At 39.0% G+C, this 24861-nt stretch overlaps 4 protein-coding genes across 4 annotated transcripts; 2 read left to right on the top strand and 2 right to left on the bottom strand.

Annotated features, from left to right (window-relative positions):
- Window positions 1-542: 542 nt before the first annotated feature.
- On the top strand, window positions 543-7645 carry LOC146464629 (serine/threonine-protein kinase pim-1-like; the record flags this gene model as incomplete). Its single annotated transcript, XM_085129592.1, has 10 exons — window positions 543-575; window positions 688-741; window positions 1611-1660; window positions 1736-1838; window positions 2549-2693; window positions 3306-3397; window positions 3534-3581; window positions 4167-4539; window positions 5210-5389; window positions 6017-7645. Coding segments are annotated over 10 exons (1179 nt in total), but the record flags the coding sequence as incomplete, so codon positions are not given.
- Window positions 5957-14049, bottom strand: LOC146464628 (uncharacterized). The gene is made up of 6 exons (XM_085129435.1): window positions 13652-14049; window positions 12208-12344; window positions 11039-11444; window positions 10259-10574; window positions 9313-9661; window positions 5957-8809 (listed from the first exon to the last, which is right to left on the bottom strand). The coding sequence occupies exons 1-6, from the start codon at window positions 14027-14029 to the stop codon at window positions 8143-8145; spliced, it is 2253 nt and encodes a 750-aa protein (XP_084985561.1). The 5' UTR covers window positions 14030-14049; the 3' UTR covers window positions 5957-8142.
- A 1985-nt stretch (window positions 14050-16034) lies between these two features.
- Window positions 16035-18845, bottom strand: LOC146464627 (uncharacterized). The gene is made up of 4 exons (XM_085129484.1): window positions 18708-18845; window positions 18502-18615; window positions 17703-17776; window positions 16035-16663 (listed from the first exon to the last, which is right to left on the bottom strand). Exons 1-4 carry the CDS (start codon window positions 18766-18768, stop codon window positions 16457-16459), a joined length of 456 nt encoding a protein of 151 aa, XP_084985610.1. The 5' UTR covers window positions 18769-18845; the 3' UTR covers window positions 16035-16456.
- A 292-nt stretch (window positions 18846-19137) lies between these two features.
- On the top strand, window positions 19138-24758 carry LOC146464626 (uncharacterized). The gene is made up of 6 exons (XM_085129445.1): window positions 19138-19272; window positions 21009-21129; window positions 21245-21342; window positions 22348-22469; window positions 22708-22825; window positions 23576-24758. Exons 1-6 carry the CDS (start codon window positions 19170-19172, stop codon window positions 24364-24366), a joined length of 1353 nt encoding a protein of 450 aa, XP_084985571.1. The 5' UTR covers window positions 19138-19169; the 3' UTR covers window positions 24367-24758.
- Window positions 24759-24861: the final 103 nt, after the last annotated feature.

Raw genomic sequence — 24861 nt, 5'->3', positions numbered from 1 at the left:
TTTGCGCATTAGAAATATTAAACATTATTATTTTTACTATGTCGTTTAGACGTTTGTTTTGTTTTGTTTTGTTTTGGTTTTTTTTTTGGGGGGGGGGGGGGTGGGGTTATTTTTTTTATTTTGTTCTCCGTTATAATTCCAATAAGGTCAAAAGAAAACTGCTGAACTAGCTGAAATGAGTTTTCCTCACTGTTTTAGTGCACTGAAAAAAAAAAGAGTGGAACCTAATTAGTGAGTTCTCAGTGATTGGTCAACCAAAAAATTTGCACGCACCTGATTGGCCACGAGCATATCTTCTGCACTGAGTTGGCTTTTGAAAAAAAAAGGACAAACTGCAGTTTTAGAAAGAAATGGTGAGAGAAAAAGGCGGCTGTTCATCACTTTTCATGTTTAACTTCTCTTGGCAGGGAGAAAACATGAAGTCGAACTTGGAAGAAATCCGAGAAATCCACCTTTGTCTCTGGTCGACTGAAGAACGATGCAAGTGTTTGTTATACGCTTTACTACAGTTTTCACTGCGCGTTTGGTTGTTTACCTAACTTTTACCGAACGGCAGCAACCTTCGTTACGAACAGGTAAGCTGAAAAAATTATTTGATTTGTGTTTCCTTCTGCCGGAGAATTAGGATCTCAAGTTTTAGGAGAAGGCTACAATTTTGTTTTATTTGTTTGGTTTTTATTGCTGCAGGTCGAAAAGATTTTCAGTTCAAGCAGTCGTTCAAGCACGTTTCTTCCATGGCGGGTAAAAATTAAGCATAAGCTTAAATTCTCTAAAAAACTTTGAGCTTCGTCTTTGCTGAAGAACGCTTAAATTAAGCCGAAACTTAGACTTAAGTAAAAACTTTGTGAAGTCACGTTGCTCTCTAAACTTTTTCTCCCAATGAAGAATGAGCTTACTCTAACACGAGACAATTTGACCTCAGAAGCAGAAAGATGAACGAAAATTTTTCAACGAACGCCAGCGGAAAACTTTATAGTTCGTTTAACATTTCTTATTAAGAATATCATAAAGTGTTGTATAGATCATGAAGCATCTAGAGCTGATTCTCATGGCTCAAAAAACTGCCGTTTTTTTTGTTTTGCTTTTTCTTAGGGGTAAAAAAAAATCGAGGTGTTCTTGTGCTCGAGCATCCAAAAGCGCGAGCAAAACATCACAATAACGTCACAAACGGCAAAAAGTATGTTTACCATAGGAACGATCAGTTGTGTAGAGCTAAGCGTACAGTGAACAGGGTATTTACTTGCGCTGTTTATTCAGATCGTAAAACATATTTGTTTGTTGTTTAGTTGAACCGATCGACTATGTCAAAGATTAGCAAAAGCGTTTCAAAAGCCAAATCAGCTTTTGACGAAAAGACAGTTAATAATCCGACTTTGTCGGAACAAAAAATCAAAGCCGGGAAAAGGAAGAGAGAAAGTGAACCAATTTTCCCGCGAAAGAAAGTTCGCCAGGAATTGAGGGTGAGTAAAAACAGATCGATAGAAAACAGATTTACAAAGTCTCCATTACAAAAAAAGACACCAGGACAACATGTATTAGAAGACAATCTGATTTCACTTACAGTGCATAAGTTGATCATGAGTTGTAAGTAAATGTTTTATCTTTTTCAGCGTTGCTTCAGCGAACGACTGCAGATCAGAAGTCAGTCTAAACTGAAGAGGTAACAATAAAATTGTTTTTAACACCATCCTATGTAATCCCGTTCTTTTATTGAATGTTCTTTTTTTCTTTCCAGTCGCAGTGAGAAATTAAAAGAGACAAGAGACGGAATATCTAAACCACAAGACGATGTGAAGAAAGAAGACAGCCTCTACAGCAATCTGTCTCTTGATTACTCGGTAAGTGATGATAGTGATTCCTATATTCCATAAATAGGGCTTTTTTGCTCTTATACCAAGATAAAAAAACCCGGAAATTAAAATTAATTAGATATTAACACCCCTTGAATTGTTCAGATGGTTGCATTCGTAACCATTGAGTATTTCTTGAATAGCACAGAATCGCAGGTTCCGTCTTTCCTAAACAAAATACTTGATATATTTTCAGAATATTACACTGAAATAGAACATTTCTTTATCGTAACCTTCCAGTGTCAACACAGATATTGCTAATTTATTCGCCGGAGCCTTCAGTAGCTGTTTTATGGTTTATAATAGAAAGCGCGAATTGAGTTTCAGCGTCGTTCAGTGCCGCCTACACGCCTGCAAAGTTCCGGCTGCCCTCAAACATGTCTCGCTAACCTGTTGAAAACAGGTCTTTTTCTTTGGGGGATGCCGGGGGACTTATCATATCTTATATTTTCGATGTGGATAGCTTATAGCCGCGCGTGATGCGATTTTAGAAAGTGAGACAAAACATTTGCAAACTGCGTTACAACAACTTGCCTTCTTCTAAAAGCGATTATTAGCTCAACACAAAAGATTACCGCCTCATTGGCGATTGAGATCCCTTTCACTGCCTCTATTCAATTAAATATTCATCATTTGTCTGTATGGTTTAAAATGAGAAATATTCCAAATGTTGCACTGATGATTGATTTTATCGTTAGGGATGCTTTTGGCCAGTGAGCGAGGTCAAATTTACATTAACAGCCAGCAGCTCGGCATATAGCCCCAGCGCCAGTATTCAAGACGAACCGTCTGTCCAAATACCTACTGAAACTCCAGCCCACATAAAGGAACTAGCATCTCAAGGTATGTTGAATTATTTCGATTGTTTCTATGCTTTTGCAAGTACACACGATAAAGTTTAAAGGCATGTGCCAAGTGACTCAGTTGAACAGCCAAACAACGTATTTGTATTACTAATGGTAATGTTAAAATCGTAATGGTTCAGTTTTTTAACAATTACTCTGCTAGCACACAGAACCTAGCATTTGTGGTCATGGATGAAAATCATGGCCTGCAACTTGAAAAATTTAATTAATATATTGTTTTTCCCAGGTGTGCTGGAAGACTAAAAAAACTTATTAATGTGTCTCCTTTCTTAATAAAATTACTGGATATTCTCTTGTCTAGTTTGAGCAAAGGAACTTTGTCAAGTATATGGTACAGTTTTAAAAAATCCCCGTGATTTTGCCAATTTTTTTAAATTCATTTGTTATCATGTTGAAAAAGTGACCAGCAAACAGTTATGTTTTCTGAATGTAGGTCGCTCGCTAATTTTCGTTTAGCGTTTTTGGTCGGAATGGGTTACCAAGTGACACGAAAATACGCCCGATCACTGGTTATTGACAAAGAACATTGTTTTCTGAAAATCATGGAAGATTTTAATAATGTATTTTTATGTTTTCTCTTAAAAAACAGCCAAATTTGCTGCGTATGAATTGGGTAAAGTTCTTGGGGCTGGAAGCTTCGGTCAAGTTATGGCTGCTACGCGCAAGAGAGACAACCTGCCGGTGAGTTGAGTGCAACATTGTCGTACTTTGATGACTTCTTCCTGCCAGAAGATTTACCAGCCTCTACTGAGCTGTTTTTAACATATCCAAACAACAAACTAGCGCAGGAAACTTACTTCGTATGGTTCATTTTCAGGTGGCGCTCAAATTTGTGCACAAGAATTCTGTCAAGGAATTTAAAGAGGTTGGTAAAATATTTACAACAATCACCCTGGAACAGTTATCAAAACTGTAAAGGCAGCTAGTTTCACTATCCAATCCAATTCTGTTCTTTTAATTTGAGGAAGCAAATCGTGAAATGAGTATAGTGTGACTCTTCGCAAGAGTTATTTCTCAGGCGTACGTGAATGAATCAATTCATCGTTTGCCATGTCCAAAATTAGCGCAAAACTATAGTAAATACATGCAATACCCATACAAACTACCCCCCCCCCCCCACCCCTTCCAGCTTCGCTTGTCATAAAGAAGAAACTCCAGCGAACAAGTACTTATTGTCAGGGTCGAGATAAGAGCGATAAAGTTGTGAAGATCACTTTAACTTTTAATATGTTTTCGATAAAATTCAGCAAAAATTGTTAATTACGGGCGTATTGCTCCGTGGTTGAAGTCAAGTGGCTCACTCTAAAATCGAATTTTTGTCTAAAAACTCGCTATAATCAAAAGACGAGACCCTTTGTGAGAGCTTATCGCTCCTCAGAAATGAGTTGAAGAGGTCGCTGATGCCATAACAGATGACTCATAAATTCTATCCTCTCCTCGCCTGTTACAGATACACGGACGGGAAATTCCCGCAGAAGCTTATCTTCAACACCGAGCAGAAAATCAGTATGTTATAAGCATTTACGAAGTGATCGACACTGATGAATACTTTGTGTACGTCATGGAAAAACCTGCAAAATGCAAAGACATGTTTGACATCATAGTGGACCGATACAACCAGAACAAGACACTAACAGAAACAGAAGTGCGCAGGTACTTCTCCCAGATCCTGCAAGCAAACATCATCTGCGAGGAAAATGGGGTTCTTCATCGAGATATTAAACCAGAAAACATCTTGGTTGATACGAACACTGATGAAGTCAAACTGATTGACTTTGGTCTGTCATCCGAAGTACAACAAGAACCTTTCACAAACTTCAGAGGTAGGGAAGGTTGAATTCTTATATGAATAGATACTAAATTAGACTTGGATAACGAGGGTTAGTTTGTAAAGACACTGTGGTGCTGCGTTGGTGGGGAACAGAAACGAATGTTTGGCTTATCAACAGGGTTGATAACTAATCAGTGGTAACTTGGCCACCGTTAAGAGATTCGAGTGCTCCTGACGTTTCGAACGTTAGCCCTTCACATTTGCTTTGACGAAGGGCTACTGAAGGGCTAACGCTCACCGGAAACGTTAGCACCTCAGTTACCTTTAGTTATCAACTCTGTTGATAAACCAAACATTCGTTTCTACTCCCCATCGACACAGCACCATAGTTCCTTTAGAAACTTAACCCCCTTAGTCAGTCAGTCAGTCAGTGAGTCATTTAATCTGTCAGTCAGTGGGTGACTGAGTCTGCCAGTTAGTTACAACTGGCCATTGCATTGCTCGGCCACTCCCAACAGGGGCTGCCAGATCATTATGTAGACAATACTGAAGTAGTACATTTTTCCCAATGAGCAAAACGCATGAGCTCGTGGGCAAATCGCCTACCACTCGCTCGACTATCCCAGAGAAAATAAGAATCTGCGCGTAGTCTGATTACGATTCCTTGTATCGCTGGTGAATCCAGATGAATTGACTGCAATTTGTGCTTTCTTTCCTTTTAGGTACACCCCATTACATGCCTCCTGAGTTCATACAAAACAGACAATATGACGGTTGTGAGGGCACAGTTTGGCAGATGGGAATCCTTCTGGTGGATATGCTGTCACCGGTTAAACCGGCTTTTAAACATGAAACTCATGCTCTCACCATGAAGCCTACAATACCACAGCATCTGTCACCAGGTAACACTCGCTTGATTTAACTTTATTGCATAGAAGGATGTGATCTTTCTCTTTTCATCTCTAAACTCGATGGTCAGTTAGATTCTTCATCACGGTCCCCATCGGATTATACTCAGATTTTACACAAATCCAACCAATTCAGAGTTGATTCTTCATCACCATTCTCAGATTTAACACAAGTCTGACCGATCAATTACGTTCTTCACCTTCCCCCACCCCCTCAAGCACACCCAGTGGTTATGACGTCATAAAAACCGACCAAGGGCTGTGAAGTGATGACGTCAAGCACATCCTCGTCTGATTGTGAATACAACTGTTTCGACAAAGGTTGTCCAAAAAAAGCGTAAAAGCGTAAAAGCGTTCGCGACAATGCCGAAAGGTAGTCTGGGTATTTCCCAGACTGGCTTTCGGCATTGTCGCGTACGCTTTTTCGCATTTTTTGGACAACCTTTGTCGAAACCGCTGCATCTAACTTGTGTTTTTGTAACGATGTGCAAGAATAATGGCAAAAAAAATAAAGTGAAACTAAAACTCTCGCCAAAATTGCAGTCAGTTCAAAAATCAAACAGCCTTCTTGTTTAGTTTATTTGCCGTTCACTAATTGATAATTTCTGTCTTTTTCAACAGAATTAAAGAATCTGATTTATTCCCTGCTAAACACAAATCCATCCAACCGTCCAACTCTTAGCCAAACTCTACAGCATCCATGGTTCGCTATGACAAACTAAACTGCCGTGCCAAAATCATGTTTCTACATACAAAAAATGCCTGTTATGCACTCTATGTACTGAATTAGACTTTGATAACATCACTTGTAACTTAGGATTTAGAAAGTATCTTTGTAATTTGTCCTACTACAAATCGTTTATGCTGCTATAATGAGCACCTTAGCGACACAAATAGTAATAACGGGTGGCAAAGAAAGAGATCTGAATTAAGGGTGTTAAATTTATACAAATCTGTATCTACCAGCTAAAATGGTGTGGAAAAACAAACTGTTTCAGAACAAAAATCTGCCCGGCACTCATTCCAAATTCCATCGTCCTAAAAGAGCGGCTTTCAAGTCCCGACTGCACGAAACGTGGTCCGCTGGTAGACAAGGCCTGCGCAAACAAGCAACAATAATTATTGAAAAAACTGTTTGGTGCAAATGAATTTTTCTGTTTTACAAATTGTTTCCACTTGTTGCGCACATACACAGCAATCGTTATTGAAGCAAAGCAACAAATGTTTCTGAAGTATTCCAGAAACATTGTTCTTCCATAACAACTGTTGTACGTGTCCACAGTCAGGAAACATGTACAGGAATTTTTCTCAACTAACAAATCATGTTGCGAACTTTCTGTTGCCTCAGTCTTACTTAGATACACTCATAGAGAATATTTGCTCCTTCCTTGCCACTCAGACTGTACCCAGGAAGGCAATTTTGTCAAGCTTAGTTTAAGATGTCAATTTATTCTAAGGCGCATTCTTTTGGAACAGTTCTGGCTATCCTGATTCCGGTTAAGGAATAGCAGAATTCGCAGATTATCAGTTCAATTCTGACTATTCCAATTCAAAGAAAAATGTTTCCAAAGGAATACAATTTCTTGTATTCTGAGCAAACTGTATTCTGTTCATTCTGACATCAAGTGCAGAATGAACAGCATACTATTCTGATCATTCCGAAAAAGGCATTGATCCCAAAGCAAACATGAATACCGTCTATTTCACGTGTTTTTATTCCAGAACGGCCCCAGAAGAATGCGCCCTGAGTTACGCTAAAAAAGAAAAAAGAAAAGAAAAGAAAAGAAAAGAAAAAAAAAACTTGTTAGTGTCTGGGCTCAAAAATAGGGATTGGGTTGGGGGGGCAGGGAGTAAGACTAAATATTTAACTTTTAATCATTAACTAGGAAACAGCTTTCCTGAAATCTTGATTTTTTTTTGCAAAATAATTCTGTTTCAACATTTCATTTTACTCAATTCTCCCTCTTTTTTTTAACAAAAGACTGACTCAAATAATTCTTACACTTTTATCAATAAGAAATTAAATTGTATTAAATTTCTCTATGTATTAAATCAGTTTCAACTTAATTACCTGTATCATTTATCAATTATAAATTGCATATTGTTCTCAGTTACAGTGGTTTTACAAAACCTGTGAAATAGTGTTCTGTTTTCTTATTTAATTTTATTTCACTGGTTTTGTGAAACCACTGTTAAAACTCTGTAAATAAAATATTAATCATTTTCAAGAGTGTATCATTCTTCACTGTCTGCAAAAATATTTATAGCTACTCCCGAATTAAAGTCATTTGAAAAGAAAAAACATCCATATTCAATGATTTGAATCTTCTCAAAATACAATGCTGTAGTTAAGGATGTGTACCTCTTAATAAGAAGGTATTTTTGCAAATTTTTCTATGTGAGAAAAACAGACCTTAGCAAGGGCTATTGGAATAAAAAAAATTGGGGGTAGCAGGGCATTTTTTAGAGATAGTCAAGCAACAATAGTTCTTAAAGCTGTAAAATACAGAGCAATGTAGGGTGGTTTTTTTTTTTTTTTTTTTTTGCAAAATTGAACCTCAATTATCTCTAAAAAATGCATTGTTACCCCCAATTTTCTTTTTGGATATCAATAACCCTTGCTGAGATCTACTTTTCTCACACAGTTATATTTAAAATATCTCAGGATAAGTAGGCATCCCCAAAGGAAACCCGAGTTTCTTGGACCTACAAAAGAAGGCAAAATCCTTAAGATAAGCATTCAGCATTTACTCCACAGTTGAGCCTTTTGCCAAACTACCCTGCATTGCTTTCCAGGTATTTGGGCAAAGTAATCCATCAGTTGGCAAGTGAGGGGTCCGCATTTCACATTCTGTGTTATACTCAGTTTGGAACTTTTGAACAGCCATCTGGACCAACTCAGAATATATCTCTGGTGTATCAAACAGGGAACTTAAGAACCCCAGTCTTCTGAGTGCAACAATAAGAGCTTTGACAAGATCCTGCACTCCACCATTCTGAGACTTAGGCACACCATATGTAACCAAAATGACATCATCCATCTTTTGCATGGTTTCCAAAACAGTTGTCATCTCTATGATATCTGCAGGTGCATTCCTTGCAGGGGGTTTGTAGTCAAAGGCCAGTTTGTCCAGTGCAGAATAATGTGTTACGAGCTCCTCATAAGAATCATATTGTCCGTCTGGTATTGGAATAAGGGTGATTGGGTCCCTTACATGATCCACTTCCAGTGTTACAGCGATGCCGAAGACGGTGTAGGTGCATAACATACCATTTTTGTTCTCAGGGCAAAGAAACTCTTGTTCCAGCATCTCTATTTGTGACAATGATATGTTTTCCAGCTTGAGTTTGATAACAGAAACTTTGACTTGCTTGGCTTTATCTGATGAACGTACCAGGACAGTCCGATAAAACCTGCAAAAGTCAAAATGTGCCTGGTTTGATCAGTCTCCTCGCAAGTCCAACCTTCCATAAACAGTCATTGGTGTCAAAACTACATGTATCTTGTATGATAAATAAACAATCAGGGCCGAGTTGCTCAAAGCCTGATTAAGTTAATCCTGGATTAACATGAACTTTGATATTTCGAGTTTAGTTACTAACCAATAAAGATTCTTAAAAAAGATTTTTGTCCCTCAGTTTTGATTTGGACTTTTCTTTACCATTAGCTTAAAATTAGCTTTTTAAAACATTTTTTAATGAGTGAGATGAAAACCTCGGTTAACTTTTAATCGTGGATTAGTGTTAATCAGCTTTCGAACAACTGGGCCCTGAAGACAAGAATAGCTAACAGGTGAAAAACTCAAGGCCTTAGAACTGAACTTTTGTTTTTCACTAAAACTGTCCTTAAAACAAGTTTGGATGCTGAATCATCTCAAAACTAAACAAATAAATAACATGAGGCATCTTGTTCTCACCTGGTTGGATCCAAATGCCACTCCTTCACAGCAAACAGCTCATAACCATGAAGCCATTTATCTTCAAAAACCACCTCAAACATGGCTCCTTCCTCTGCAGCCATCTTGCCAAACCTGCTTTGCTCACAGACAACAATCTTCTCCATTATCAATGGTGACTTGTCTCTGTAGTCCTGTTCATTAAGCTGCCGAATGTACTGGCACGCAAATTCAACACTTGCCAAGTAATAGCCAGCCTCAGAAAATGACAAGTTAGGATTGGAGTACCGCCGTAGATATGCAACTGTAGAGGCCAGGTTTGGAATTCTGGATTTGAGGACTACGTAAACCCAAACATCCATGAACTCATCTGGCAGAGAGGAAATAATAAAACAAAATAAACCCCAGTAAGGACTTACCAAGCACAAGCACATGGGCATACAAAAGGGTAATTAGAAAACAGTGCTACCAGACAACATACCAACCTAATGGAAGGTCAATGGAAATTGCTTTGTTTTTGAGAAGAATGGGGCCAAAAATTTGAGTTGGTGCAAAAAGGATAAAAAAAAGTGAAAAATCACAGTATGACATTCTCCATGGCAAAACAAGTCCGTATGTAAAGAATTAGCGAGACCCTGCGAAAAATTTTTTCTCCAAAAAGAGCGATACATGCCCCTTTAAAGGAATCCCTTCAATTGCTGGTTGCACAACTTCAAGGAGACTGATCTACTAAAAAAAGTTACAGTTAAGAACTATATTTTTTTTCTAGCTAAGGAGTATAGGCTAGAAATGTAATGGCATCAATTGATAATTATGTTGACAGACAATCAAATTCTTAAAATGTAAATGTATGAATCAATAAATAATTTATCAAAATGAGGAATCTCCTCACTAACATTCATACTGGATGAAAGTTAGTGACGAGATTCCTCATTTTGATAATAATACTTAATTATCATTATCATACCTGCTCCTGGAGGCTTGGAAGGCTCTAACAAGGACAGCTCATTAAGCTTCCTAAACACACACTGTGCAGCACTTACAATAGCATGAATCTTCCGTGACGGCAAGATCGACAATGTGATACTCTTCATGCATGCTACTGCAGCATAGTATGGTACCATTTCTTCATCTTGGTACTCTGGACTAATGCCAAACTGCGTCTGAGTGATGTGCGCAAGGTTTGAGTAAACCTGTGATATTCTGCTGTCTTCCTCAGGTTTCCTAATGTGATCTTGAACGAGACTGTAAATGGATGGCATCAAGTACTGCTCCAGTTTTGTCTAAAAGCAATGATAGGTTTTATAAGTAGCCTTTCTAAACCATATGTTTTGCTTACCAAGAGGTGATCCTAACACCCACTTGGATAACAACTTGTATGATACATTACTGCAACTTGAAGTATCACAAGAGCCTTGAAGTTCAAAAGCTGACCGACAATAAATACTGTTTGTTACATCAAACTGTGGCTAGAACATGAAAAAGATGACTTATATTTCCTATCAACATGTCCTGCCATCAAACATTTGAGGTGTGATTCCTGAATGAAGTTAGATGAACTTGCACACTAACGTCTTTTGACAACTCCATGTTGTCATTATCAAAATTCACATAAGTATGCAGGGTTCAATACTTGAATACATATATCACAATCAAACCATGCATATTTTCATTTTATAATGATGGCATGAATTTGTTGTAAAGTTATGTCCCTATTTTACAGCTAAAATCCTGTCACTGGACTTACATAGACCATGTCGTAAGACAGGCTTTCCCGCTGGTGCATTAGCTGCTTATCCACAATATACTGGGCCATTCCACCAACAAATTCCTGGTATCGATCAGGGTGAACTCCTGTAGGAAACTCATCATCGATGCTCTGCACATCCCAGCATTCACGAATGTAAGCTTTTAACTTACAACTTTCAAAACTGCTGTTCAAGTGGCTTGTGTCTAAAATCCTGTCCAAAATGCTTGCAATCTCAGCTGAACCTTTTGGTACCACAACTTCTTCAAGTTTCAGTTCGCCTGAGGCGGCACCTGGTTCTTTGGCACCAAGCTTTAACTCCAAGTGTGACGTAAATGACTGCCTTGTTGTTATGGATGACTGGGACGACTCCTTGTCCTCCCTCACACAAAACTCTTTGTGCAATCTGCATTCAAGTGCAAATTACATTAATGAGGACCTTAATAGACAGAAAGGTCTTGATGTCCTTGATGTAATATTTGATTAATTATTAATAAATGAGTCACACTTTACGGGCATTCTTATGATTGGCTGGTGTTACAAAACCAAGCCAAAGTTACCAAAGCACTGATGACTGTGATGCATGGAAAACATGTCACTAGCATGGAACCCTGCCTTACAACCACCTCCAGTCATTTCCTTAGTTTTACAAGCTCATTAATCAGTGACCACCCTGTTAATATGCCCACATTTTCACGGCCAGAAGGTGGTCTTAACAGGGTTCACCTGTATTTGTTAATTTGTTTAGCACAACACAGGGAAAAAAAGCCACTAAATTATGTTCTTGCTTCAAGCAAAAGTTACAGCATAGGACACCAGTAAAGATACCATATACAGCACACAATAATTTTCCATTCCTTTCAGGTCATTTTCTATATAATTTTACCCTCAATAACTCGAACTCCTGATAACTCGAACCTTTTTCAATTTCGCTTGAAGGTTCGAGTTATCGGGAGTCAACTGCATTTCACAATAATATTCTGATCTAATAGAGTAAGACACAAAGTATTTTACACCTTTGACAATGCCCAGGACTGGGTAGTCAAAACTGGTTGGCTTAAGAAACAGTAACATGATTTTATATTTTTTTATAACAAATTCTTCAACAAACCAACTAAAAATGAAATAAAATTGTAATTATCGGTATGTTTGTTATAACTGACAATCACCTGACTTTAGCTGCTTCCAGGTCAAGTATTCTAGACTGCAGTTTGTATATCTGTTGGTTAGCTTGTACCCATTCTTCAAACTTGTGATACTGCAATGTAGTAGGGGTTGGTATCTTACTGCCTGCTGTGGCAAGTTCCTGAAAAAAGAGGAACATCAAGCATCAAAAGTATTCTACTACCTCAATTATAGAAAATTATTAACAGCTATCTTAAAGTTTAGAGCCACCTTTGAAAACAAAGTACTTTAGTTTAAGGGTTCGAAGGTCCTTTAAGCATTGTGATTGGTGGATTTCAATCCATTTTTGCAGGTTTTAGTTTTATGGGGTTCACCTAGCTGTAGCTCCTTGTTCTTACTATTATTGAAGGTAATGCAAAACAAAATGTATAGTTTCTGAAAATATCCATAACTTGCCCATGGGCAGGCTGTATTTTATGTAGATTACTGACGCAAGATCGTGGTCTTTGCCGTAAAGCAGCATAAGACAGAAGCAGTGCCTGAGGTAAGATTACCTCATAGGTGTTAGCATGAAGAACAATAATTACCTTGGATTTTGAAAACTTCTACTGTTCAACTGAACTGTTGTCATCCAAAAATGTCCAAGATTTCTCTCCCAGTGTGGGATTTAAAGTCTGCAGGCAGGGGAGCAATGGCAAGATTGGCTTGGCGGTCAGTGTAACATTTCACTTTGACAATGTTTTAGCATAGGAGGTAAATGGAATGCACCCTGGCCCCACAGGTCATCTGAAACTCCAGGGGAGAGGGGGTCGTAAAAGCCAAAGTTTTAAAAGGAAACTATGAAGCTTAAAGGGACAGTATCACGCTATTTTTAGTAACACATCGAAAATCGGGAAGACGCTATTCGGTTGATAGCAGCCAAGATTTAATGACAAAATTCCATTACAAGACTATCAGAATGCAAAGAAACTATCCAAGGACATTTTTGCTGGCAGATGACCAAGATAGAGAGGGGTTCAAATTTGAAAACGTCAAATTTCGCTGTTGTAATGCACTAAAAATCGCCGGTTGTACTATATTTTGGTTCAACCTTTCGTCTTAGAATCACTATAAATATTTCTTTAAATTAGCGATTGAGAAATTAATTAACACAGTGTTAAAAGTTTAAATTTAGTGAATTTTGGCCAAAAATCATGATATCTCCCATCGATCTCCCATGATACTGCCCCTTTAATAATTATTGGAATTTACAGTGGGTTGGGGTGGAGTCCAAATAAAAACCTTCAGGGGAGGGGTATGAATGGAAAGATTTCCGCCCAGACTTATGCATCCGCAACTCTCATGAACACCATCCCTCATAAACAAACAGCGAACATGAACAGAGCTTGAGTCAGAAAACGCATGTATAACTAATTCATGAGGCTACACGGAAACCTTTCCAAATAACGCGCAAAAAACTGGAACAGGAACAAGTTGCCACATGTTTACCTGTAGCTGCCGTATAGAAGAACTGACATGAACTTGTTTCAAACACAACACTTGTATCTTCAGCATCACGATCTTTTTGTCCAGTTCTCGCTTTCTCCTCGTGTATTCTTCCGCATCCTCAGTCTTACCATCCACCGATTCGAGGGCTCCCCAAGATCCCATCACCCAAACAGTCAAAGGTTCCGTGCGTACGCCGCTTTCTTCATCTAGCCGCTCTTGTTGAGCGCTAAGCGAGAAACACTGGCTTTGTATTTCAGTTTTGAGGTGGCGGTAGTTGATTAGTGACCTTGCTACTGTTTCATCTTGGTTTGTTTTGATAGAATCCAATTCCCAGTCGAGGAGACGAGAAGATTCGAACAGACCTCCAATGTCCACCATGTTTGATATCCCAGCGTACACCGCGGTGGGGGACAAAGTGGAAAAACACCACACATCCGTGGCAGGCGTAATCTGGAAGGGGGGTGTTGGTGGGGGGGGGAACGAGAAAAATTGAGAGGAAAAAGGGGGACTCTCCCCCCTGCCCAGGCCCTCTCTTTTCTCACACTTTGCAGGGAAACAAGGTAGTGGTGGGAGGGGGGGGGGGAAGACGGTGGGGGAGGGGGGCACAAAACGGGTGGTATGAGGTAATTTTATCACTGGCCAAACTCCAATCCTAACAATCAAAGGATTGTTGGATAGGGAAATTTTCTGAGTAAAAGTTATCTCGGCAATAAAATTATTTTGTCTCATGAGCAAACCACCTGACAGGGAATAAAAATTAAATAAATTTCCAGGCCTAAGAAATCAGATGTTTCACTGCACCACTCCTGTGAAACTGGTGGTAGTACCACAAAATGTTGCCTGTTTTCTCTATCTAAAAATTCCCTGTTAACTGGCCTTGCAAAGGAACGAAGGAATTTAGGATTTCCGAGGCTTCAGGTATCCCTACCCTTGTTAACGTGTTTTTTTTTCCTGGCAGTAACTTCCTCTAACCTTGATAACCCTGATGTATGTTTTCAATAGTGCATATATGAATCAAAAATCATATTTTTTCTGAGTTTGTCCTTCTGAGAGTAAAATCCTGAGGTACTGCCCTATATCTGCTATATTGGTATGTGCGGAGCCAAACAGTGTGGTTTTGGTTGGAAATAGAGTGAAGATTTTAACCATTTTGGTCTGAACTTCTAAAAATCGTTATGGGTTCTAGACACCAGGTCTGGTCCCTCTGAACCTCATATTATAGTCATGTTAGTAGTAATATTGAAATATTGACTTGCTCTAATTCTCGTTTTTATTGTGAAATGTTTACACCAGTCTCTCTTTAAAAATAAAAGCTTTATACAGTTTGAATCCACGGAACTATACCATCCAAAATCTCAAAATTTGAAGATTATACCAGGAGATATCTATCCTTTCATAGTTCTGGTCAAAGTCTTGCTCATTCCATTGGCCTTAGCTATTTTAAAAATTAATTTCCCCACATGCACTCGAAAAGCCTCCTGCACCCAAAGAAGAATATGCTTTGGCTGTTGGGTTAGGATACAGTCTATAAAGCGGCCTTCACAGGGCAAACTAAAGTTGGCAAACTCGTGTTGGCAAACTCAAGTTGGTGTGTGTGAACGGCACAAAAACAGTCAGCAAACAAGTTGGTAAACTGTTGGCGACAAATAGAGCTGGCCTCTATTCTCGCCAACTTTTTCACCAACTTTTTCGTGTTGGTAAACTCGTATTTGACAAGTGAACGGTTGGCAAACGTGTGTTGGTGACTGTCAACCAATCAAAACACGGGCTCTATTCTGAATCACGTGATTTGCATGACACTTCACAAAATGGCGGAGGGATGTGAAGATGAACGTGCGACTTTTCAATTCATCGAGGAAGTTCAAAACTGTCCAGATCTGTGGGACGAAAATGGAAGAACTAGCGGAGAAACTGGGGTTAAAAGGCGCGAAGCTCTTGGAAGAGCGTGTTGTACACTCCAAGGGTGGGATTTCTACTGATATAAGGTTTCGTCCAAACCTTCTATTTTGCCAGCTCTTTCTGTTTCTTCTTCAGCGATTAACATACAATTGGTCCAAGACACAAGCGGCAAGCCAACGCTTCGTGAGTGCCTCTGCACTACGTCAGCCATGTTGCAAATTTAGTGTGTTGTGATTTGACGCGAGTTTGACGTGTGAAGGCACGAGTTTGCCAACTTTTTGAAGTTCGCCAGCACGAGTTTGCCAACTTTAGTTTGCCGCGTGAAGGCCGCTTAAGATGTTACACCTGTCAGTTACAACTCAATATGCTTTGTCAGTGATGTTTCAGTTTACTCAAAGCAGGGCTACAGCTCTATCAAAAATAAATGGACACATGGACAAAATGTAACCTGACTTGGAAAAAAAATACAAACAACAACAACAAAAAGAATAACACCATATCAGTTTTATTGGTGGTAACTCATATCTCAAAAGAAATTTGAGTAACACTAGAATGATTGACATTTCTATGCATTTCTCCTGACCAAGTCAAGCACTGAGATAATAGTGCCATTGTTATAGTCCTGGAAAATAGCGTGATCACAGAGCATCAAGAATCCCACAATAATTAAAATATGTTTCTTTGACACCTTTCATTGATGATTTGAATCATACACAGACTGTCCTTTTCTTTTCAATTGATTTTGTTATGCCTCTGTTCATTTCATTTAACAAAATCGAATTTTTAAAATTTTTCAGATTTTTTAAGATTTTTCAGGCCTGACAATTGATCTTCAAATTCCCTGACTTTCAAAGTCTGTGTAGTTTACCCTGACATATAAACATGCCCTGTACATTTCACTGTGTGCTATCTTTCAGAAATTCTATAAACGTCATGAACAGGAACAAGCTTGGGGCCAGTGAAGGGCTGTTTCTGTATAACATGAATAAACTTTTTCTCGTGGAACTTGTCTTGTTTTCCATAACCCCATGCATAGGGTTGCAGAAGTCCACTCTTGTACTTCACATATCCCTCAGCCAGTGCATACAAAGTCCAATCTCTAGCGACACCGACCTGAAAGTTGAAGGAAAAAGTCTTGAGTTAACTCTTCGATTTTCCTGAAGTTCAAAATATTTCAAAATTTATTTCAAATTGAGGGAAATTAATGCAATTAACACAAGGTGCCAAATGTACCGGAGAAAAGTTATTTCAGTGAAGCAGAAAAGGTGCCCATTAATTCAAGGAGGCTTTGAAATACCAATGACCATTGTTGTCAAGTGGAGCGATTCAAGAAGGCTGGACATCCAGAAGAAGCACCACACACCAGAAAAAAAAAATACCAATAAGTACCACCCTTGAATAAGCACCACACTCATCAACAACAACACAGTGGCACTTATTTGACTAGCACATACAGTATTGGAAGATTGTCAAAGTAAAACTGTAAAACAATTCAGTTTGTTTTAAGCCAACTGCAAAGGAGATAGTGACAGAGTGACATTTTAATTGTTTGTTGTTGATATGTTTTTTTTAAAATAGAGATCTCTTTTCCACATGTTTTATTTTATTTTATTTTATTTTATTAGCTTTGCCTTTTACATGACACAGAAAAATAAAGGAATAAGTAAAATAAATGCTAAATTAGGCAGGGATACCACAACAGCAGTAAGCCAATTACAGTGGTTTTAACAAGTGCTGCCCCCAACTATATGTCACCCTCGGACAATTGGGGGAGCAGGGATGGCACAGTGGTGAGAGCACTCGCCTCCCACCAATGTGGCCCGGGTTCGATTTCCGGTCTCGGTGTCATATGTGGGTTGAGGTTGTTGTTGGTTCTCGTCCCTGCTCCGAGGGTTTTTCTCCGTCTACTCCGGTGTTCCTCCCTCCGCAAAAACCAACATTTCCGAATTCCAATTCGACCTGGAAACAGTGGAGAGAAGAGCCACTCCGTAGATTCCACTGAAATTCCTATTTATTTTATTTTTATTTTTTTAATGCTCCATCAAAAAGAAAAAAAAAGTTGATTGAGCACCATGGCAATATTTAGAGTAAATATAGTAATTTAACTAGGTATAGCTGTCTAACCATGTCAAAACAAACATGATCAGCTTACATTTTCTCCTGGATGAAATTTCACTTTGTATTTCCACTGTCGAAATAGAACAGTTCCTGGGATCACATGTTCACCTGTTGCAACACACAATTTAAACAATGTCAAGTCATCTATTTACAGATGGAGGAGATAGAGGGGAGCTTTTTTTTGGAAGGGGTGGGGTGGGAGGGGAGAATTTTTTTAGGTATTGCTGGGATGAAGGGGTAGGGGGGGATAGTCAAATTTTAACAGGTTTTGGATTTCAAAAACAGACTACACTGCAAAACAGCTGGTCGTGTTTCTGCTTACATCTTTTCACAGAGAATGTACAAAAATCTTGAACTTGCAACGTACTATGCCAATTGTAAATTCTCTACCAATTCAGAAAACTACACACCTTTTGTAGTCTTAACATACATAAGCTTAGATATTTACCTTAAATTGCATAGAAATACGTATGATGATGATCACCAGCCTGGATGGACAAAACACGACTGGACGCTTTCTGTCACAGCTACATACCTCCAATTTTGTTCTTAAAATCCTTTTCCTAGTGCCAAAAGTTTCTAATTCATGAATTTTTCAGAAGCGATGTTTTATAAAAATTATTTGACATTGGATTTCCATACAAACACTGTTATTTCAAGCCTGTTTGCCTACCCGTCAAAATGGCGTCGAAAACCGTGATAAGGCCTATGCTTATAGCGATCGGTCATCAGAGTGATAATGATGATGATGACAAATTTTATTTTTCGCGTAAGTTCAGGAGTAAACAGAGTCAGTTGCAACCTTACTATTAAAAAGTGGTTTCATAACCCACCTTCGTATCTTTTCATTCCCAAACGCTTTCCTCTCCTGGGTTTGCCCTGGTTCTTTCCGTGGCCTCCAGATTTCTTAGCGTGTGATCTACACTGCATAAATACTCCTGGTAAACCTAATTCAAGGTAATCGCGATCAAAAGATTTTGTTACTTATTCCAAGAATATTTCCTGGCGGAAGTCAATAAGTTGAAACACTCATACTTACATCTAAAAGGTTGAAAAACATCCAACTTTCGAACGCACAACGATGCCAAAATTGCAGCCATTTCCTACTACTGAAGCCGCGAAGTTAACTGTCAGCGGTGAGTAATATTGTCATATACGACATGTGAATCCGTCCACAAAAATTCACGAAACTGCCTTTTTTACGGCTCCCGCTATCAGAATTGTTTGGAGTTTTATTCTGCTTTGTGTTCACCTCAAAATGGTTAATCGCGACGGGTGGAGAAGAGAGTATCATGTTCATATGCTAATATGAGCATAAAAACAAATTTGGATCGAAGCCCGCGTGCATTCAGAATGGAAACCAATCAAACATAACTTTCGCACTCTCATCAAACATGCAAACACCTTAACAGTTTGCTAATTTGACGATCTCCCCGTTTTGTGTTAACACCTGTTGACGGAAGGTTCAAGTGGTCATTTTGTGTTCCTGTTGAACAACAAAATGCGAGCGTCTGTCGCATTAGTTTTGTTTTTAGCCATTTTAATACCAGTCGTCGTTGGGGAAGTTGACGAAGAAGAGGAGAAACTTCCAACGAAGTGTCACGGTACGTATAGAATTGAATATTTGACAGTGTGAAATGTTACCCGGGAAATAACCTGGATTAAAGCGATTTGCATGTTTGAAAGATGGAATCCTTGGAAGGAAATTCATTTAAGGAAACACTCATTTACAAATAATTCGTCTTTGTTATGGTTTAGTTGACGTGACACTGAAACCACATTCACAACTCTTCTCTGTTGCCCTGTTGATCGCTTGACAGATTTAAGCTTTAGGTCCGATCGTCGAAGTTTTACATTGAAGCATACGCAAACTTCCTTGTGTATGAACTCCTAAGTCTTGAAGGTTGCTAAAAATGAATTTGTGTTTATAAGCTGAACTATGAACCATAAATTTTTAGATTTTTAACCTTTTTTGGCGCAAGATGTTGTCTCTGATGGTTTTAGTTATCAATATACTTTTTTCAGCTAATTATCATGTGACCGGAATGCATAAACTAATAAGCTCGCGATCTAAGTTTCCCTTTCAACTTGTCGGCTTTCGAACATTTTGTAGTGTACGTTGAGTAATTTTTTTAAACAAAACTTTTGGAGATGCAAAATGCAAATTGTCTTCTTGAGATTTTAATTCTTATCGATTTTGCATGGATACACAAGATAATTGTCTTGTGTTGATGAGATCCATGTTGGTGGTACTGTGCATGGTCAAAATACTAATGACAAATATTTGCTTAGCAGTTCAATTTTGCCAGCAAAGGTCATGATTGGCTTGCTTAAAGATTATGTATTCTGTTAATGCTAGACCACCTGGGGGATGGGGCAGGTGTAGAACATTTGATTTATTTTTTTCCATCCCAGCCTGAAGCTAACTCAAGAATTTTCAAGACTGTTTTTATAACCAGGGTCAATCTGAAAAAAAAAAAAAAAAAAAAAATTCAGAATGGGGAAATTATTTGAAAATATATCCATGACAAAAGTCCTCATCTGCCCCCTTACATCCTCCCTTGTGGTTTAATATTTAAAGGAGCATGATTTTGAACAGGTGCTGTGTATACTTGTAGCTTTCTTGCAGTGTTGCTTTGATATATTGATGTTGTCAACAAACGAAAATAAAGCCTGAAGCATTGAAATGTTATATCCAAGGCATGATTAGCAGATTATTTGGTCAAATCAGTATTATGCTAATCAGTTGAGATTCAGGCTGTTGAAAACAACAAAAAGAGATTCTCAGGCAGGACCTGTTCACTGTTGGAATTATCCTGGCATTAACCTGTCATGATGCTATTCTCACATCGAATCCGGTTCTTGTCAAAGTCTCTATCATTAACTGCCTTTTCTTGTGGCTTCACTGCTTGTTGTATCAGTCTTTGGCTGATTACGGTCCTATCTTAAATAAATCACTTTATTTAAATGTCAAGTATAAGCACAGAGTACTAATTGGGGTTGGTTTTTGAGGAGAGGGGAAAACCGGAGTACCCGGAGAAAAACCTCTCGGAGCAAAGACAAGAACCAACAACAAACTCAACCCACATATGACGCCTATTCTGGGAATCGAACCTTGGTCACATTGGTGGGAGGCGAGTACTCTCACCACTGCGCCATCCGTGCTCCCTTATCTCGTGCAAGAAAAATGCTCCAATACCCATGGCACTGAGTGACTGTCATTTGGGATGATCAACATTACACACTCAAGATGAATATTGCTAAACTAGAGATATAATAAATATTATTGAAAATTCACCCACAGAAAATATATTCAAGAATACTTTGAATATTTAAATAGTTTGTAAACACCTGGTGCAAGAACTGCAAGATGAGCTTGAGAGGTCTGGCAAGTCCAATGAAGTGTTTCAAACTGGGCAGATATTTCAGGAGCAACGCAAGGAAATTAACTACAGAAGATCGTAAGTGAGCAGATCCTAAACTTTTGACAAATAGACAGATTAGATGGCCATGCTGGTACATTAAACTACAGCAAGTGTGCCATTCATATAATTTGATTCTCTGTTTTTCTTGTAGTGAAGTGCGACTCAATGAAGCACTTGAGAATGCTTGTGCAAACGTGTTGGACTACAAGGTTCACAAGGACAAAGTCAAGGCATTGAGATACGAGAAGAGTATGTTCCTGTGTGTTTATGGAGTGATGTAATTGTGGGTAAAATGTAAAGCCACACTTATCTCCTTGGCATGTCACATTGCTGGCTCCCACATGGGGTATATATAGAGCAAAGATAAAAAATCAGTGAGTAGAGTGAGCCAAGCATGGTCTGGAAGTAAGGAAGAAAAACTTTGGTTGGCTCCCTCTGCTCACAGATTTTTCTCATCACCCTAGCTTTACAGTCAACTCCCTTTATTGTGGACACCCTCGGGACCACAAGTTAGTGTCCTTAATAGCGAGAGACGGTAATTTATTTTTGCCGGGGATCTTCCTGTCTGTATTATTGGGGTGCCCATGATAGTGAGGTGTCCACAATGTGAGAGTTGACTATACTCCACTAGGGGGCCTGACTTCTGTAGCATGAAACTAGTAAATGCTAGTCTCCTATATAGGGTGGCAACTTTCCTACACTTGGCAGACACCTGGCATCAGAAGGGGAGGGATTGGTGTACTGCCCAGTCTGTTCAACCCAGATTCTAAATTTAGTTAGGCAGCACATCTTTGTACACTCTGCACTCCATGGGAGTAACCACCACCCCCACCCCCCACCCCTACTGGGATGAGGTGCTGGGACTTTGCTGCTGAACGTTTCATACCTACCATCCTACCCAGATGGAAGGAAACAATGCAGAGAAAATTGTCTTTTCTAATCCACCATATGAGAAAAGATGGCAACTGGTAGATTTGCCCATGATTCTTCGCATACAAAGACCCTAAAACGCTCATAAAAACGTACAGAAAAGTTCTAAAGACTTCAAAACAAGCAAACACAATGTTGTTAGTACAAGGACGAATTTCACAAAAAATGTGGCTTTCTATGTACCTGTTGTCTGTGTTAGGTTCACAAGGTATTGTTGTCAAATGTACAGCCGCCTTCTTTTTCCATACCGTGGATTGTGACTTCACTCAAACAAGCAGTTTTTGGTTTATGGCCCCTTTATTTTGCTTTAATTTTTTTTGTCAGAGGAAAGTGTGACGTTTGACACTCTTAAAGGCCTCAAGAAACGTGGAGTGAAGGTAGAACTTGGATTTCCCGATGAGATGTGGGACACGCCTGATGCAGAAGTAACAAGGCTGAAAAGCAGGGTATAGTTTTTATGTTTTCTCCACTCAAGATCGTTCATAGGTGTAAGCAAGGGAATTTCAAAGAGAAACTCTAATAACTGCTCAGACCTGCTTTGCTTACTTGTTTGATAGTATAGTATTGAGACAAAAGAAGAAAAGATATTGATCTTTAAAGTTTTTAAAAGTATTTCCTTATCCGTACAAATCATTAACTGAAAGTGATAAAACAACTGTTTTTTTTTTTTTTTTCATTTCGTAGTGTGAGCTAATGGTGGAAACCTACGAAGATGACTTGATTGAGTGGTACTGGAAACACCAGGAAAAAAACCTGACAAACTGGTTTTGTATTGAGAGGGTGTTGGACCCAGGGGAGGATGGTAAGGAACTTGCCGGCTGCACATGTTGGGGTGCACCGGGTGATAAAGCAGGGGCACTCAACGGTTCATTACGGTGGATATCTGTTCGGAAAGCCTTAATTGCCTCAGAAATTCGGATTTAGCTTCAAAGAAACTGTAAAGTTTTCTTCGGCAAAATGTCGGATGAAAATTTCGTAACACTGGAAAACGAAGTAAGGTCATCTAGTATTTTCGTAAAGCCAACAACGTGCAACTGGTCGTAAATTTGGGAAATAATATATCCCATACTGCATTATCTGACGCAAGTATGTCTTTAAAATGCCACCAAACGATCTAGGAACACAAGAGACAACATTTAAAGTATTTTGTTTAAAAGTTCTCTTTGGGTAACCCCTGAGAAACGTTGTCAATGCGCCAAAATTTAACATTTGCTCGAAAACGCTACAACTAGAAACACGACCAGAATTCATCTGCATGATGGTCAACCTTGACGGCAAAGAAATTTACCAAGATGTGTAATGCACGTGCAGTTGTTGTTTTGGTTATTAAGCCTCTTGTTTTTTGACGTTCTCGTTGCCGTAGCCGTCGTCGTTGCTAAAGCTCCCTTTTGGCAAGCGGCCGGGAGTGATTATAGACGGCTGTGTTTGCATGCTACGGTTGTCCACGGTCATTGATCGAGGCTTTTTACTAGGCTTTTCCGGGGATAATTTAAAGTGGACATTTAGGTTTGCTGATAAATATTGTCTTATCAGAGTTTTGTGTTTATTGTAGAGTGCTTTAACGTATCTGAGGCAGAAAAGAAAAATGAAGGAGAAAACAGCTCTGAGAATCAGAACGAGCAAGGAGATGATGAAAAGAAGAAAGATGAAAACGACAGGAAAAAGGCGAAGGGCAAAGAAAGGAAAGCGGACGGGGAATCTTCCAAAGAAAAGACAAAAGATGCTAAGAAATCCTCGAAGAAAACAAAGAAAACAACCCCAAGCGAACAAGAGGATTCCGAAAAAATTCAACGTCTGATCAGAGAACAAGCCAAACAACAAGCTGAAGGCCGAAGGAACAGAAAGAAAGAATTTTCCCCCGGAAAAATGGATGAACGAAAGCGACGGGAGTTTCAAATGAGGCTCCGAGAAATCCACGATGTTGATCGACTCCGACGCGAACTTCGGAAAATTCGAACAAGAGAAATGACCGAAGACGATTACGCCGTGTTAGAGCCGTGGGAGCGCGACATGGACTCGGGAGTTCCCGACGAAGTCCGAAGAGACATGCGACGTCGTCGGTTTGAGCGAATGGAAGATCCCGAGGACATGAAACGGGAATTGCGGATGCGAATTATTGAACTTGACGACGATGATGATAATGGTGATTTTCTTGGGGAAAACTCGTTTGCTTTTGGAGAATTACGTCATCGCTACATGATGGAAGCAGAGGAGATTCGCGACCCTTCGGAGTTGAAGAAACGAATTGACGATCTCGACGCTTTGTCGGCCATATTTCACGGAGGACGCGATCGCGGGCGCTGGCGAGACCGACATAGGCGTCGTCATAGAGATGAACTGTGACATAGAGAGTGTCACAGGACAGACTTATCTCTGTCAGCCACAGAGAAAGATACACAGGAATACCATGTAGAGAAATGGCACTGAAAACAAGTGAAAAAGATGTTTTTCACTGTCAAAGTATCTGGAGGTCGGAGACTTGTTTAGATGATTTGTGTCTTTATTTGGGGCTAACAGAGATGCGAAATTTGTTACATTTTCTTGAAGCAAAACAATTGAAATGTTTAAGTCCTACACTGATAATGTAAAAATTAAATTTAAAACAAATAAACAAATTAGCTGTATTAGTTTTAGACATTAGTTTTAGTCTTGTAATGTATGTTTTCCATACTATTATACATTGCTTTTGAAAACGCACTTTTTAGAATGAACCAATAAAGTCAATATTGAGTGTACATACTGTGGTATTCATGGCTAAATCAATAGAGTAACAAGTAAATGTTGAAATTTTTTCAACCGTTCTCATTTTGCTTTGTATTGGCGAGGAAAATATTGCTC

This window comes from Pavona decussata, unplaced genomic scaffold, assembly GCF_977016875.1.
Source record: "Pavona decussata unplaced genomic scaffold, jaPavDecu1.1 SCAFFOLD_161, whole genome shotgun sequence".
In the NCBI taxonomy this organism is placed as follows: domain Eukaryota; kingdom Metazoa; phylum Cnidaria; class Anthozoa; order Scleractinia; family Agariciidae; genus Pavona; species Pavona decussata.
Note: the sequence above shows the minus strand (reverse complement) of the source record. Positions and strands in the feature narration are given on the sequence as shown.